The sequence below is a fragment of the Raphanus sativus genome, chromosome 7 (genome assembly GCF_000801105.2).
Source record: "Raphanus sativus cultivar WK10039 chromosome 7, ASM80110v3, whole genome shotgun sequence".
NCBI classification, from domain to species: domain Eukaryota; kingdom Viridiplantae; phylum Streptophyta; class Magnoliopsida; order Brassicales; family Brassicaceae; genus Raphanus; species Raphanus sativus.
The window spans coordinates 1,997,102-2,012,064 of record NC_079517.1 but is presented as its reverse complement, the minus strand read 5'-3'; the positions used below and the strand labels follow the sequence as shown (position 1 = coordinate 2,012,064).

Here is a 14,963-nt window from a genome sequence, read left to right as displayed (position 1 = left end):
TCATATATTTTAAAAATAATTTAGGGTTTTAACTAGTATATATGATAATAATCAATATATCAAGCCAATATTTGTTGTATAAGTTTTTTGGGGTGGTAGTAAATATTCAAAGTATTTGTGCTTTTCTGGTTTAAGCTCAACATGATCCAATATTTATACCTTGTTTTTAGCGTATAAAACCCCATCCTCTGAACATATTAAGTTACCAGTAAGGATAGTAAAACTCTTAAAATGATGGTTGTTCATTATTTTATAAGCATTAACTTCACGCAGTCGAATTATTGAACTTAGAGGTAGGTTAATAGTGTTTGGTGGAGAACAAAATACTAATAATGCAATTGAAGTCAATAACTAAAATACTAAATGATACAATATAATAACAAAATACAGTATTATTTTTTATTTTTTAAAATAAGGAATAAACAAAAATTTAAGAATATAAATGAGAGAGGGATGGGTACGTGAATACAGCTGGAGCCATGTTTCTTCTCTTCTTTTCCATTCAATATTTACACACAAAAATACTAAGAAAATAACGAAAAGCAAATAAAAATCTAATCACTTTCAGACACATAAGCCTGACTTCATATCCCAACTGTCCACTTTATTTTTTTAGATTGTTTAAGAATGCAACTTCAATTATTTATTTCTCTGAAATCACAACTATTTGATGAAATAATGCAGTAGTAGTCTAGAAGAGGTGATCATCGAAAATTTGTATATTATTTTGATGAGTACTTGAGCAAATAATAGAGTTAAGTACAACAAAATTAATTAAATTTATAATGCTTTTTGGTTAAGAATGGTTATTTTTAACTAAAATCACAATAATCTGAAAAAAGTCTTTGACACATAAGTGATATAAATATAAATGAAAATATATATCTAAATCATCACATGCTTGTTGGAAAAAATCATCGCATGCTTATTTATATCATTTACATTACTACTATAAATCGTTATCCTATTACAAAACATTAACTAATTATTCATGGGGAAAAATATTAAACTAAATATATATGAGAATTAAACATGAACTAACATATATGACCATGACTCGACGAAATATTATAGTTTCACCATGTTTTAATGGTTGGGAAATGTTGTTGGTAAGCTTGCATCCATTAAGATCTTGTGTTCATTTATTTATGGTCTGTTTGGATTATATAAAATTTTATAATTTCGGGGAATTTAAAAAACCAACTTTCTCTGAGCAAGAAAATTGAAATAAAAACCAAAGTAATTGATTAAACAACGAAAGAGCCGCAAAGGAGGAAAGGGATAGAGATGGGTTCTCGAGGGGCTGACATCTTCGACATGTGCCTCTGCTCTTCCTGCCAATTACTTCATCAGCCACACACTTCTTTTGCCATCTTTCTCTTTTAATATGTTAAATTAATAAAATTCATGTCTAGATACTCTGGATTAATGCTCAAAACATTTCTAGATTGTGTAGTTTCCAATCTTTATTCTCGTGTATATGTGTGTTTCCATTTCTAAATGTATGGATATAGATTTTGCACCATTTGAAATTTTTATTTGATAAATGATTTTTTTATTGGGCAGTATATATAACTTTCGGTAAATTTTATAGTGGTGAAAAAGAAGATACATCCCAACAATATTAAAAAGTTTATTTCGGTAGAAGGAAATAAATATTATGCCTGCAAAATTGCTAATTGTCTTGGTTTCTTCTCTTTATCTATCAACCATTCGTTTCATGATTCTCCCTCTAATAGCATTTCATGCATTATATCTTCTTTTTGCTTTGGAGAGTTTTTTTTGTATCCACAGCTTAAGGACACTTGAATATGGAAATACACTCGTAATTAACCAAATTTGTTCGTTTTGGTTCTCTTTGAGTGACCGCTCTGAAACGACTATGGAGCCGACAAATATATTCGCTGGTAGTTTCTTGTTTTTCCATTGATCTGAATCTGAAAGACTTCCAAAACTAGACATTTCTCTTAAATGTTCTTGTTGGGATTTCTATTAGCCTTCTTATAAACGATGCCTTTACAGGATTACAAGAGATGGCGTTTCTTAGAGTTCGTAGCTAAATACTTTAATGCAATAGTTTTCATTCTTTTATCTATCTCTCAAATATCTGTTCTAAACTTAGTTTGTTCTAATATAGTTCTTTGAAAATCCGAATTTTTTAATGATAAAGAAGCTGTTAAGAAACACATGAATATTTAGCAAGCATCCATGTCAGTCTAGATAAATGAACAAGGTCAAATTGTGGTTCAACTAATCTTTTGTCATGTTCAACTTTTGTATTCTATTTATATATAAATTTTTTGTTTTGTATAAATATATAATATAAATAGGGATCCAACGCTAAGACATGTTATCATAACATGATGATTTCATTTATATTCAAACTGTAGGGGTCATATGAGTGAAAATTAATATGTACATCGATACCTCAGTCAACTAAACAACATATCACTGGATTAACATAAACTAATTCTTTCTCAATAAAAAAACATAAACTAATTCAATTCAAAGTTTGTGTACCACCCTTTTCCTTTCTACTTTTAATAGTCATATGCATCTTATTATCATGACATATTATAGAATCATCTCAAATATATTACAATGCAGATAGGTAAACTATCGAGTCATTTATAAAATTAAAACTTGTGGAAGGTTGGAGAGATAATGTTCTCTTTTGCCCAACTTTTTATACTCTTTTGGTTTTGGAATTTTTATCTTTCCACGTTGTTATTTCCTAGGTTTGGCAGCAAACTCAAAAGCATCGAGTACTCTCTAACAATCCTAATCGCATTTCATTTATGGTTTATATATACCTTAAACCTAACCGAGAAACAATCTACACACTAAACAAAAGTGGATAAGTATTAACGTGACCAATCTTTATCATACTTAACTCCAAAATAAAAGGAGAGAAGAAGAAAATGAGTGGTTAATTGAAGATTCTCCTTCAGTATTAAAGATCGTTTTCAAACAAGTGGATCATGAAGCAAACTTTATACATGAGAATATAAAACAAAAGAAAAGCTTGATAATACCAAACCGAGAAAGAAAAATTAAGACATTCTAGCCTCTTAGAGCACAATTATCCTAGATATCCAATTAGGGGTGCTTATTTTTTTTTTAAATTAAAGTGGTAAAAGTGATAAGCACTGATGCTTAAATCAAGTTTGGTGTGCTTAATTAAACACCAAAGTTTCTCTCTTCCAACTTTTGTTTATTTTTTTTCTTTTTTTTTAATCTGAAAATCACTAAGCACCTCCTCTTAAACTACTGCATTAATGGTGCTCTTAAGGCTCACAATAACTATGTAATATTCTCAGAGACTTGAACATTTATTGTTGTTACATAGTGATATATATATATATATATATATAATGTATAGTCTCTGGATTGGATCAATCTTTTTCAGGAAACAAATCACTTCCATTTCTTGAAGAATTTTCCCTTGTGCTTCCCAAATATGCCATGTTTCCAGCGTTTCCCGAACTTCCCATGCTTGAACTTACCGTGTTTGTGATACCCGTACCCATAGCCGTGACCGTGATGGTGACCATAGTGTCCGTGGTGGTGAGAACCAACTGCTGCAGCTGCCATAGCCGCTCCACCCGCGATCATCGCTCCTATACCTCCGTGGTGGTGGTGTCCTGTAACATTAAGTTGGTTTTCCTCATCAACATCATGCCTATATAATTCCAAACGTCGTTATATGCGTTTGTGTTTACAATAAAAAAAACGACTAATATTTTCGAAATATAAAACATATTCACTATTATGTGCTTTATGATCTTTGACATAAACAAATACACACAGTAACATAAAACAAAACGCAAGGTGACATTCAGCAAAACCTAAATGTGGTGACATTTGTAAGAGGAAGAATGTACATGTTAAGATTGAAAATACTATAGTGAGACTGACCGGGATAATTACCGTGAGACTGACCGGGATAATTACCGTGAGATGGATAACCGTGAGGTGGATAACCGGTTGGATGGTAACCACCGTGTGGAGGATAAGCAACTGGTGGATAACCATACGGAGGAGGAGGAGCAGGGTATGCATAAGGAATTCCATAACCATGATGACCGTGATTACTATAACCATGATGACCGTAAGGTCGGTAGTGTCCACCTGCTAAGTGGTGGAAGAGTCCTTTGTCACGCTGATCCTCGCCCATTATTTTTTAAACTTAGATCTCAGAGTAGTCAAACACTTTAAAGAAAAAAACACCTTGATATTAGTTGTGAAGAGTGAAGACAAATCGTTAGACATGCATGCATGTTCATAAGTTAAAGAAAAAGGATAAGAGAAGGGGATTAAACATAGACATAATAAAGTGCAAAACCAGCTTCAGGATTCACATACTCACAAGTCACAAAATTGAAAAGATACTTAACACAGAAACCTAGAGTAAGAAAACAAAAACAAAAGAAAGAGATTGCAGATGTGCGTACCAAAGAAGCAGAGGAAACACGCATGAGATGCTGCTGATCAAGAACATGCCGTAGTTTCCACGCACGCGCTTCCTTTTATTTATTTTCCACAAAATTCTTCAAAGATAATGTTTATTAATTTAAATATCTTCCAATATGCTTTTTTTGTTGTTGTTTTGTCTTAACAAATTAAAAATACTTAAAGCTTACACATGAAGAAAGAAACAAAAATCCAAGAGTTGTTAATTATATTATGATAGGATCTGATTCTAGACTATCTAGTCAAACTTCAGATACATAATCTATTACATGTTTGCTTATTCTATTGACTATTGCCTCCAACAAAGCTAACTTGTCTCAAACTAAAAATCTTTCAAGAGTTTTGTACTTAAATTGTGATAGAATTGAAATAAAAGGGCGTTTCTGTCAATAAATCAAACTGCTGAAGAACATGTGAAATTTTAAGCTCCCCGCTCCCAGCTTCCTCTCTTATTGGAGACTATCCATTAATATCTTCTTCTGGTATAGTCTTCTGTAGATCCTTGCACCTTCGAGTTCAGCGTGGATCTCTCGTTCAGTTCGTATACCCATCGGGTTTTCACTTAACCAACCTTCCTCTGCATCGACGGTGTCCACATGTTCAAGAACCTTTGCTTCCTCGTCAAACTGATCTCTCATGTCTTGAGCTACGTCGAGCACATCTGACTGCACAAGGATCTATTGCAATGTTTCTGTTATAATTAGCAGAATAGAATCTACCAAAGGCTTTTTGCACAAAACTTCTTAGAACTAAGCAAAGACTTTTTACCTTTCCACCTGGTTTTAGGTTTTGCAGAATGGAATCTACCAAAGGCTTTTGCACAACACGTCTCTTGTGATGCCGTTTCTTGAAATGTGGATCCGGACACTGCGTTTAAAAACATCAAAACAAGAAGTTAGATCAGCACATGATATATGTAGCCTTTTAGATGTCTCACAGCTTTTCACACTTACCAAGATTGAGACAAACTCCAACGGTCCGGGATAGCTTGATATAAGCTGATCAAAGGAAACCATGGCATTTGCAAATATGAAGTGTCTGAAACACATCCACAAGAGAAATATATATCAAATAAGTTAAAAAAATCAACAGAGTATATTTACTAAGGTCAGAGATTACGCGTTTGAAAGTCCCAGCTCGTTAACCCAAAAGTTAGCACGCTTGACCAGCTGCAAAAAAAACACATTAAGCTATAAAAGCAGATGAATGGTCAAGTGAATTGAATCAAAAGGAGCTCAGACAAGAATCATATATACTTTCTGGCGTATCTCCAACCCCAAGTAGTTTCCTGACTCAGCATTCTTCTTGGCTAGCCACAGGAGGAATCTGCCACTACCTGTAGTAATACAAATCACAAAACCATTTCACAAGGCAGAGGGAAAGTTTTGTTTTTTACGAACATATTCCAAGCATAAAAGAGGCGTTACGACCATAAACAATATAGAGGAGAGGTATTATGAAATCTCAAATGCCATCTTTGCTACCAAGAATCTCCCCAGTGTGAAACATAAACTCAACTTTAAAAGAACAGAATAATCTATCAAAAGTCCCACAAGTCTTAAGTAAGCTCACAAGTTTACCACTTCCAATATCAACCATAAGAGGTAACGATGGATCCTTGTACACTTCCTCCCAAGTAGGAACTGGAGCTGGAGTCTATCAGATATACAAAACACTGTAACTCACTCATACTGTTTCACACATCAATAAAGAAAAGAAAAAAAAAAAAAGAGAGGCTGTCATAAGCTTTAGTAACATAATCAACTTACAGAGAAAGAGGAACTGAGAGGGTTAACATGCTGTCTGATTCTTACATGACCCACTTCCTGCCCCCAGAACAAATAAAAGAACATAACTTTAAGCAGAAGAGAAGACACAATTGATGAAGGAAGGAGGAGGGTACCACCTCAGATATCTTGTACTTGAGGTTTAGCTCTGCGTACTCCAAGTCCACCAAATCAGTGCTGCTTCTCACTTCCTTTAAATCCATACAAACTGAAGCCCTGAAGCTGCTGCTATAGTGGCGAGTGATTTTGTGACTGCTCGTTAAGATAAACGGCGATGAAGCCAATGAAAACACACTCTTTGCCAGAGAAGAAGAAGCCATCTTTTTGTTTTCAAATTGGATTCGACGATAACATAAAAATGATGTCTTTGTCAGCCTTCCAATTTCAGAAACCTTTCGATAGTTTTGTACTTAAAATGTGAAACTATCGAAACTACAGGGATGATTCTGTAAAATATATTAAAATGCTTTACTTTAATTTAAGCCTTTGCACCTTTGTAGCTTCTGTATCTTCCCTTGCTACTCCGAAGTCTGGTCTTGTTGTGCCATGTCTGATGCATCCAAGACAGGTCTTGCTTTGTTCACCGTTCTCTAATGACTTTGAGAACATTTCACCATCCTGATTTGGAGTTTTTTTTTTGTTTGAAAGTTACACCAGAGTGTGAAAGTTGTATATACAAAAGTGTTAGATTGATCCATAAAAGCGTCATGAATTTTGATCTTTGAACAAGCAAAAGCTTTTGAACATAAAATCTCCACCAAATTAAAAAGCAAATACAATCTCCCAAGGAATACTAATACAACTTTGCTACTACATCATCAACTCTACACTAAGACAAAACTTAAAAAATCTTTCTCCTCTACCTACAAGAGCGCCTGTATACAAACCAATTTCTTTTATCTTTCCGGATTGTACTTGAGATGTTGCTCGTAGAACTCAATCAGCTGTCGTCAAGAAACACAAAAAAAAAACAAAGCTTTTAGAATCTCTTCCTAATGAGTAAAGGTGCCGAAGAAAAGCTATGAAAGATAATCTCACCAGATGAGGATTGTGAGCCTTGAGAAACCTGTTGTCTACCATCACTTCCTCCCCATCAGACCTATGAGAGTAGCAGCCAGATAAGTTTGAACTCAAATGTGAAGATTGACCACAAGTGTGAAGAGACAAACAAACCTCAGAGCCAAAAAGGTCACCAACACGTCTTGCACATTGTTTGTGACAGATGAAGAGAACTTCACCGGTTTAAGGATCTTCGCAATGTCCAGCTCCTCCATCTTGCTTTTCTGAGAGAGATTGTTGTCATTCTCCAACACACCAGGAGGATACTCATTCCCTATCCTCGCGACTCCTCCAAAAGAGTCTAACTCAGCCAACTCTTGTGTCCCTGCATTCTGACCAGTACCTGCTGTTGTGTGGTTCTTGTTGTTGTTGTTACTTGTGGATGCGTCTTGTTTGAATCTTTTCACAGAACCAGACTTCCTCCTCTTAGCACCAATGAACCCACTGTTCTTAGGATAAACCTTGAGAAGGCCATTTGGTCTCACATTATCACCACCTTCTCCTCCTCCTCCGTTACTGTTAATGACTGGTCCCCTCAGCTCGCTAAGCGTCGGATCGTAATCTTTCTCTACTAAACTCCTGCTGTTAGCTTCAATAACTTGGTTGTTGTTGGCTGCTGCATAAGCAGTTTCCCCATCTCCTTTTGGCAGACTGCAGAGGTTGTCGAATGGACCACCAGGAATGTTGTTATTAGTAGGAAGGGTAGAGTTGTTAAGAGATGTGAAAGAGTCGGATCTCTCAGAAGCATCATGCGATGTATTATTAGATGTTAAACGTTGCTGCTGCTTCTTCTTCAACTGAGGAGTAGAAGTAGGAGGATGTTTACGCTTCCTTCCGGGCTTCCTTCCAGGCTTCCCTGGCTTCAAACTTTTGAACAACAAAAAAAAAAAAGCAAAACTTTTCATACTTTGAAAACAACAAATCAATCCAAAAAGAATGCTAATTTTTTACCTTCCTTCAAATGCATCAATAACATCAGCAATAGACTGGAGATTCTCTTTAGGCTCCCATGTGTTGGCTGTTTCTGGCCATCCACGCCTTTATACACACACAAAAAACTTATGTCAATGAGGAAAAAAAAAAGAAAATGGTTTTAATCAAGAAGAACACTGAGTGTGTGTATGGGGTTTGAAAGAACTCACCATTTAATTAGATACTGGACCTTTCCCTATGATCATCAACCAGTAACCCAAAACGCAGAATCAATCAGTCAATCAATCAATAATCAATCCCCCAAAAAAAACAGATAAGAAGAAGATATCAAACATTAAAGCGAGCATTCAATGTTCTGCTAAAGTTAGGATTTATATATACAATTCAATAAAGCAGACAACTAACTTCTAATAAGACCAAATGTGTAAGAAACGAACAATGTAAGAAGAAGAAGAAGAAAAAGGAGCTTACTTTACGAACTCTCTTACGACGAATAGCTTCGATTTCGAAAAACCCTTCATCAAGCTTTGGCCTTTCCTCTTTCCTTCCTCCTCCTCCTCCTTCTCCTACATCTTCTTCATCTTCCTCCTCTTCTTCGTCGTCGTCTTCTTCTTCTTCTTCCTCTTCCTCATCCTCCGTACGCCTGTCATCACCCATCTCGCGAAGAACTGACTCTCCTCCTCCTCCTCCGCCGTCGTCACTGCCAAACCCGCCGCCGTCTCCACTTCTTTTCCCGCTTCCTCCGAATGTTTCCACCGCCGTCGTCTCCGCCTCGCCGGCGTCGTTGGCCACCTGGGTCTTCTTCTTAACACCTCCTGCTGCCCCTTTCATTCTCTGAGTGTATTCTCGAGCTCAATCTGTTAATCGCGTTCTCCTCTTCTTCGAGATCAACGAGTAGTGGAGGGAGGAGAAGGAAAGATTGAAACTTTCCCAATTTTTATTTTTTGAGGTTTTATTATTTTTTTTGGAGGAAGAAGACCAGACCCCCTGTGTTTGTGTGTGACCTTACCTGAAGGAAGACCAGCTTTCTCCTTTTTCTATTGTCCTTTTTTTTTGGTTTTATCTCAATGGGAAAGCAAAGCAGCAAATTTATAAAAAAAAAGTTAATTGTAACTACTTATACAAAGTTAATTAATACTGTTCAGTTGAAATTTTGTTCTTTTTTGTGTTTTATTAGTGACTTGATGATGTTAATCCAGACAGTATTTGAGAGAAAGAAAAAAAGTTAAATTAGAAAATAGCCATATAGATACAAAAAACATTCAATGAATTAAATGATCTTCTCACAGATACAAATTGAATTTCTTTTTAAGAATCATAGAAACTTTGACCAGCAAAATTAAATACATTTGAATAGACAATTTTTTAAGAAAATTCTAGTAAAGATGGAAAAGAATTATACTGTAGGTTATGGAATTTTCCATCTTTCATCTGTCTATGATACACTGTATAGTTAGGATGTCAAAATGAGTCAAAATTTTCATGAGTTAATTATGCTCAGATTTTCATGAATATGAATTATGTTTTATAAGTTTATTCATTAAATGAATTTAATGATCAAACTTGATTTAACGTGTGAATTATATGAGTGAAGTTTAATGAAACATGAATTAGTTTATGAATTTGATTTTTTCAGAACTAATAAAACAATCTGTACAGATACGCTCATCTCCACAAATTTAAAGGTTTTTCCAATGTTGGTTTCAAATTTTGTATAAGCTACTCACGACATTACATGGTTCTTTTATTACGATGCTATGTTTTTCTCATGTTCCAAATTGTTAGACTACAATATTTCAGTTCACTGGTTACCATTTTGTACATAAACATTTTTGTTAAATTGCATGAATATGAGAGAGTATATGTTCGTCAGTACCGTAATACGATAAAGATTATAGATTAATTTGCTTTATAAGGGGAAATGGTAAATAAAAGGAAATGGTGTAAAGAAATAGTTGTAATTCTCAAAAAATAGTTGTAATTCTCGAGCATATGTTTTTGAAAACATTGAAGTTGATTGGTAACATCTATTACTACAACACTTTCCTCACGCCTGCAACCATCTTAAAGCTCGACAGGGACATCCGCAACATCATCACCTCCCGTCGACATAAACAAAGCTTACACAACTTAATGACGTTACGAATTAGATGATCCCAATCTTCTTCATCCACCTATCTAATTTTTTTGTCTTTTTTTGGCATCCATAAAAAATTAGGGTTTGTAGCAACCAAATATATTTATTACTGCATCGATTAAAAAAAATTCTAATGAAAGGTTGAGGTCATATTAGTCTGAGAGCTGTGTAGCCATCATGTTTCAGATTTGGATTAATCATTGTAAATCTTGAGATTTTCGACTCTTAGATACATCGCCTTATAAATTTTGATATACAACAAGTAATATAATTTTGTTATATTATAATATGTAATATATACGGGAGAAGACAACAAATAAAACATACGGCATAAAAAATCTGTGGGTGGTATTGGAGGATGCTGCCATTGCTTTCGTTATCTTTTTATTTTCATGATTTATAGCTTTGTATCTCTCTTATACAAAGATAATTAACAGCATGTGACAAGGATTGGATTGATGTCAGTGTATTCGATTCGACGATCAAGATAGCTAGCGATTTGCTGTTTTTCATTGAGACTGATCAGTTCAAGTTACATTAACGAACGATGGAGATTCTTGATGATTAGCTTGAGATTTAGCCTCAACTTATTGTGAGCTAATAATTATACTGTTGTCTTTGTGATTTGCAAAATGTGCATATTAGACATAAATAAATGAGATTCTTATCAAATGGTAAGCGAATGAAGTTTTGTAAGATTTTGAAATATATATGATAGTTCTTTTCAAAACCCATGATTACAATGACTCAAACAATTCGATTTTTCCACAACCAAAATACATATTCAATCAAAAATCAATCTATATTCAAAGCAAGCAAATTAAAAGATTACTTAAAAAACCGAATAAAAAAAGAGTGAAAAAGGAAGATAGACCTTATTGACCTCTTTTCAAAGTTACGAGAGTTGCACTAAGCTAATAATGCAACCTCAACACAGATACTTCATTTTCTTAAGCGAATGCAAAAACAAAGAGTATTGTAAAAACTTCTTAAAATGATTTAAATATTATATGTATATGTATAATCACTTTCTCTCTTCATCTCTCGTCATGATAGGACTCGGTTCTACAGAAGGTGACTTTAGAGTCCAGGTTTCCATACGTTTGTTCGTCTTCTTTACCTGTAATTAGGTCAAATGCAACTTTTAGTATACTGATTTTGTGTTCAAATTCGAATTAATTAAAGAGTAAAATCAAAATAAATAACCTCCATTTCCCAATCAGTTTTGTAAATAACATAAGACAATATCAGTGTTTGCATACCGACTCCAGTCAACATTCCTGACCACAGTCCCTGTAATTAAACTCATATAATATTGGTTAAGCAGAATATCATTAGTTTTATAATTTACTGTGATGATAAAACTTAATTAAGGATACTACTGTAAGAGTTATGTACCTTAACACCAAAACTGAAAATGTTAATAAGGATGAACCCGAAGGGAATACCGACTCCATAATAAGTTGCTAAGTTCACAAATGCTACCATGCTTTGCATTCCTGCTCCGATAGCTACCCCTATTGATAAATCAAAAGAAATTACTTTTTGTGCTTAGAAATACTTAAAAATTTATGTTATACTCTAATGAAAGTGTTTGATTTTTTTTTCTAACCAGAGAGAATGGGCTGGACGATGTTAAAGAGTATGGATATGCTAAGGACAATGGAGAGATCAGCGACTGCATCTGAAACTCGGGGGCTATCCGAGAACAGATACGAAATCTGACCACCAAACGCTAGGCAAAGAACAGAACATAACACACCAATCACCGCTGATACCACAAGCACCACTTTTATCGAGAACCTCACCGCTTCTGCATCTCCTTTCCCTAACTCGTTTGCTACTCGTACACTGCATAGATAGAGCAACATATATTAAAGCTAGCATCAAACAAAGAATTATACATATATGATATATCTAATTAAGTACAAATTATTTTAAGTGAGTGCATATAGTTTACATACCATGCTGCACCCAACAAGCCAAAGCTTATGTTCATCTCCCAGGTGTATATATATTGGCTGCAAAATTAATTGGAACGTTGTTTTTAAATGGTATAACAACATTACATGTTTTCTTTATGGGGTTTTAAGTCATACCATATGGAAAATGCTGAAATTGCAATATTCGCATCCTCAGTATATCCAGACATTAAGACAATGATGCTCATATACCAATACTCTAAGCTGTTCAAGCAAAAACAGGGACATCAACACACAATAAAGAGTAATTATTAGAACAGGGTGGTCTGCGATTAGTTAAATTACCAAAGCATGAAGCCAGATGAAATGGATAACTTGAGCATTGGAATAAGATCAACAAAAGCAGCAGTGCTAAAGCCGGTCCAAGTATGCGGGCACCACCCCCCAAACACGTACACCAACTCGCCTATTACCATTGACCACGAGCTTATATTAAGTCCTAGAAGCGCACCATTGATTCCCATCCCCATCACGCTCACGCACCACCACGTGGCCACAATGTCCACAACCAAGGCTACGGTAGAGAGAACGCCTATGATGGCGTTCTTCATCTGTGCTTGGAGATACATCTGCATCGTCATGGTGAATACGATACTGTATAGATAAGGAATGAACAAAGGGTAGATCTCGTCTACGGTCTTGGTAATCTCAATGTTTTGGCCTAGTAACCGAAGAATAGGACCCGCGTAGATGATCAAAGGGACAAAGAGAGTGGCCGTGAAGGTGTCTACTATCCAAGAACGTTGTAGATATACCCCCATCATGTGATATTGTTGTGCTCCGTAGGCTTGTCCACATAGCGTCTCCGTCGCACTTGACATACCCGCCTGTAACAAAATATATAGCGTTATACATACACATGCGATTCAATCACACAATCTTGGTTCCATCATAACGATACTCATTCGTTGTTTATTCTTTCCTTGGTTCTTTTTCAACCACGACATTTGAATGTTCATACTAAATTTCTTCTACAAGTTGCTAATGAAAAATGTTTGCGACTGTAATATTCTAACATATCAGCTGTATTCAAAGTTTCAAACGGATTATGGATTGTAAGGTGCTTACCATAACACCGTAGATGAAACGAATGAAAGTGCTTTGAATGAGAGCATAAGCAGCAAGACCCGTTTCACTGGAGTGGCCAATAAAGGCTTGAGCTACCACTATGCAAGCATACGACATCACTCTGAACAAAGTCGATGGTAAAGCTATTCTCCACATCTTTCCTACTTCACTCCAAATCTTCTTTCTCAGGTAGAGACTTTCTCTCCTCTGTTCTGTCTCTGACCCATTTAACAGTCTCTCTTCCGTTTCTCCAACACCACTACTCATTTTCCCCCTCTTTACTTTTTATAAATAAAAATAAAACATTGTACTAGTTACTTATATATCCATGTCACAAAGATAAATTAAAAATCAAAACTTCCATATTGGTTTTAGAAAATTTTGTTTAACACAGCTATGCAAATGCAACAGCGATTAAAGAACTAAGAGCGTGCACAATGGGAGAGTAGTTCCATGAGTTTCTTAGAAACAAAATAATTTAAAAAAATAAGAAAAATGGAAGAAAAAGAAAAGAATATGATCGATTTTTCTATGAGACTTTAGTCTCAGTCTCTCTATGAGAAACTTTCAGCAAACATGTCATTTTCTTAATGGTCAGTATTTTCTTAATGCAAAAGTATATTTTGAGAAACTCCATTAAAAACTAATGGACGATGATAGCCTAATTATATCTAATTTTCCAAAACTTCTTTTTCATTTCTTGATATATAGTTTTCTTCCCCATATATATTTATCATTAGATATCTACTATCTCTTTTTTTTGTGACAAGATATCTAATATCTCTATATATATGTATATGTAATATGTATATGTATATGTATATACATATTTGTAGTATATTCTACAAGCTTTTAAAATGTATGGAGTGATTTACTTACCTGTCGAACTTGGTTCAAGTGGAAAGAGCCGGAGAAACCAAGAACAACAATAAAAAAAATATATTTTCTGAGAACCGAGAGCAAAGTTTATGTATTACCGAGAAAAAACCAAAGAAAAAAACAAAGAAGTAGAAGAAGAAGAGAGACAAGAGGAAATTAAGTGTGATCTTCTTCTCCCTCTCTCTCTCACTCTGGAAAACTGTTGTGAGACTAAACTAAAACATTTAGCTATATATATATAGTGAGAGACAGAAAAGAGAGACTGGATTTGTACGACTTGTATATACAGACACTAAAAATGCATATGTCCTCTGATGTGAAAACGTTTAGGAAAGTGTAACATATAACATAGAGTTGATAGAGTTGTGATATATGAAAAGTTTTAACAGAATTGATTTTGCTACTTATTTTATTAAAGTTGACTTAGTTTTTTCGTCATACAGTAATCTAAAACTTTAGAATTAAGCGTGATTGGATTGGAGTAGTGAAATGATGAGTGACCTATCGGAAAGCGATACCGTACGAGTGATGCTAAAGTACGGGAAAATATCATGTGGTGATTGTAGAGTCAATAAACAATGATTTCGAGTTTCGGAAAAATTAACAAACCGACGGTCGGATGTGATGGAACCCACGGTCTGAGCG

The 14,963-nt window shown here is 34.8% G+C and overlaps 4 protein-coding genes across 9 annotated transcripts; all 4 read right to left on the bottom strand.

Annotated features, from left to right (window-relative positions):
* Positions 1–3,287: 3,287 nt before the first annotated feature.
* LOC108815931 (glycine-rich protein A3) lies at positions 3,288–4,586 on the bottom strand. Of its 5 annotated transcripts, none has more exons than XM_018588468.2 (3): positions 4,455–4,586; positions 3,919–4,212; positions 3,288–3,644 (listed from the first exon to the last, which is right to left on the bottom strand). In XM_018588468.2, the coding sequence occupies exons 2-3, from the start codon at positions 4,175–4,177 to the stop codon at positions 3,418–3,420; spliced, it is 486 nt and encodes a 161-aa protein (XP_018443970.1). In that variant the 5' UTR covers positions 4,178–4,212; positions 4,455–4,586; the 3' UTR covers positions 3,288–3,417. The 5 variants fall into 5 exon arrangements, with proteins under 5 accessions (XP_018443970.1, XP_018443971.1, XP_018443972.1 ...); XM_018588469.2 differs by having other exon boundaries at positions 3,931–4,212; positions 4,455–4,585; XM_018588470.2 differs by having other exon boundaries at positions 3,943–4,212; positions 4,455–4,585.
* A 68-nt stretch (positions 4,587–4,654) lies between these two features.
* On the bottom strand, positions 4,655–6,607 carry LOC108815859 (uncharacterized). Its single transcript, XM_018588375.2, has 8 exons — positions 6,380–6,607; positions 6,243–6,299; positions 6,054–6,129; positions 5,730–5,809; positions 5,593–5,642; positions 5,427–5,511; positions 5,242–5,340; positions 4,655–5,150 (listed from the first exon to the last, which is right to left on the bottom strand). The coding sequence occupies exons 1-8, from the start codon at positions 6,578–6,580 to the stop codon at positions 4,923–4,925; spliced, it is 876 nt and encodes a 291-aa protein (XP_018443877.2). The 5' UTR covers positions 6,581–6,607; the 3' UTR covers positions 4,655–4,922.
* A 354-nt stretch (positions 6,608–6,961) lies between these two features.
* Positions 6,962–9,292, bottom strand: LOC108817823 (chromo domain-containing protein LHP1-like). The gene is made up of 6 exons (XM_018590632.2): positions 8,724–9,292; positions 8,462–8,487; positions 8,271–8,357; positions 7,434–8,186; positions 7,299–7,359; positions 6,962–7,204 (listed from the first exon to the last, which is right to left on the bottom strand). Exons 1-6 carry the CDS (start codon positions 9,081–9,083, stop codon positions 7,157–7,159), a joined length of 1,335 nt encoding a protein of 444 aa, XP_018446134.1. The 5' UTR covers positions 9,084–9,292; the 3' UTR covers positions 6,962–7,156.
* A 1,950-nt stretch (positions 9,293–11,242) lies between these two features.
* Positions 11,243–14,624, bottom strand: LOC108817822 (protein DETOXIFICATION 25). 2 transcript variants are annotated; one of them, XM_018590630.2, is made up of 9 exons: positions 14,319–14,624; positions 13,440–13,720; positions 12,657–13,198; positions 12,489–12,575; positions 12,354–12,410; positions 12,002–12,240; positions 11,788–11,906; positions 11,596–11,682; positions 11,243–11,509 (listed from the first exon to the last, which is right to left on the bottom strand). In XM_018590630.2, the coding sequence occupies exons 2-9, from the start codon at positions 13,704–13,706 to the stop codon at positions 11,414–11,416; spliced, it is 1,494 nt and encodes a 497-aa protein (XP_018446132.2). In that variant the 5' UTR covers positions 13,707–13,720; positions 14,319–14,624; the 3' UTR covers positions 11,243–11,413. The 2 variants fall into 2 exon arrangements, with proteins under 2 accessions (XP_018446132.2, XP_018446133.2); XM_018590631.2 differs by having other exon boundaries at positions 13,440–13,715.
* Between the last annotated feature and the right edge of the window lie 339 nt (positions 14,625–14,963).

What these genes read in the sequence shown, in the direction of transcription:
- LOC108815931 (XM_018588468.2), bottom strand. Translation starts at nt 4,177, where the DNA reads ATGGGCGAGGATCAGCGTGACAAAGGACTCTTCCACCACTTAGCAGGT. An exon ending in GTCTCACGGTAATTATCCCG is followed by an intron (nt 3,645 to 3,918) that starts GTCAGTCTCACT and finishes TTAATGTTACAG; the next exon opens with GACACCACCACCACGGAGGT.
- LOC108815859 (XM_018588375.2), bottom strand. Translation starts at nt 6,580, where the DNA reads ATGGCTTCTTCTTCTCTGGCAAAGAGTGTGTTTTCATTGGCTTCATCG. An exon ending in TCAAGTACAAGATATCTGAG is followed by an intron (nt 6,300 to 6,379) that starts GTGGTACCCTCC and finishes TTCTGGGGGCAG; the next exon opens with GAAGTGGGTCATGTAAGAAT. An exon ending in TATGGTTGATATTGGAAGTG is followed by an intron (nt 5,810 to 6,053) that starts GTAAACTTGTGA and finishes GTATTACTACAG; the next exon opens with GTAGTGGCAGATTCCTCCTG.
- LOC108817823 (XM_018590632.2), bottom strand. Translation starts at nt 9,083, where the DNA reads ATGAAAGGGGCAGCAGGAGGTGTTAAGAAGAAGACCCAGGTGGCCAAC. An exon ending in GTCGTAAGAGAGTTCGTAAA is followed by an intron (nt 8,488 to 8,723) that starts GTAAGCTCCTTT and finishes TGATGATCATAG; the next exon opens with GGAAAGGTCCAGTATCTAAT. An exon ending in GTGACCTTTTTGGCTCTGAG is followed by an intron (nt 7,360 to 7,433) that starts GTTTGTTTGTCT and finishes CTACTCTCATAG; the next exon opens with GTCTGATGGGGAGGAAGTGA.
- LOC108817822 (XM_018590630.2), bottom strand. Translation starts at nt 13,706, where the DNA reads ATGAGTAGTGGTGTTGGAGAAACGGAAGAGAGACTGTTAAATGGGTCA. An exon ending in GTTTCATCTACGGTGTTATG is followed by an intron (nt 13,199 to 13,439) that starts GTAAGCACCTTA and finishes ATTTTGTTACAG; the next exon opens with GCGGGTATGTCAAGTGCGAC. An exon ending in GGCTTGTTGGGTGCAGCATG is followed by an intron (nt 12,241 to 12,353) that starts GTATGTAAACTA and finishes CTATCTATGCAG; the next exon opens with TGTACGAGTAGCAAACGAGT.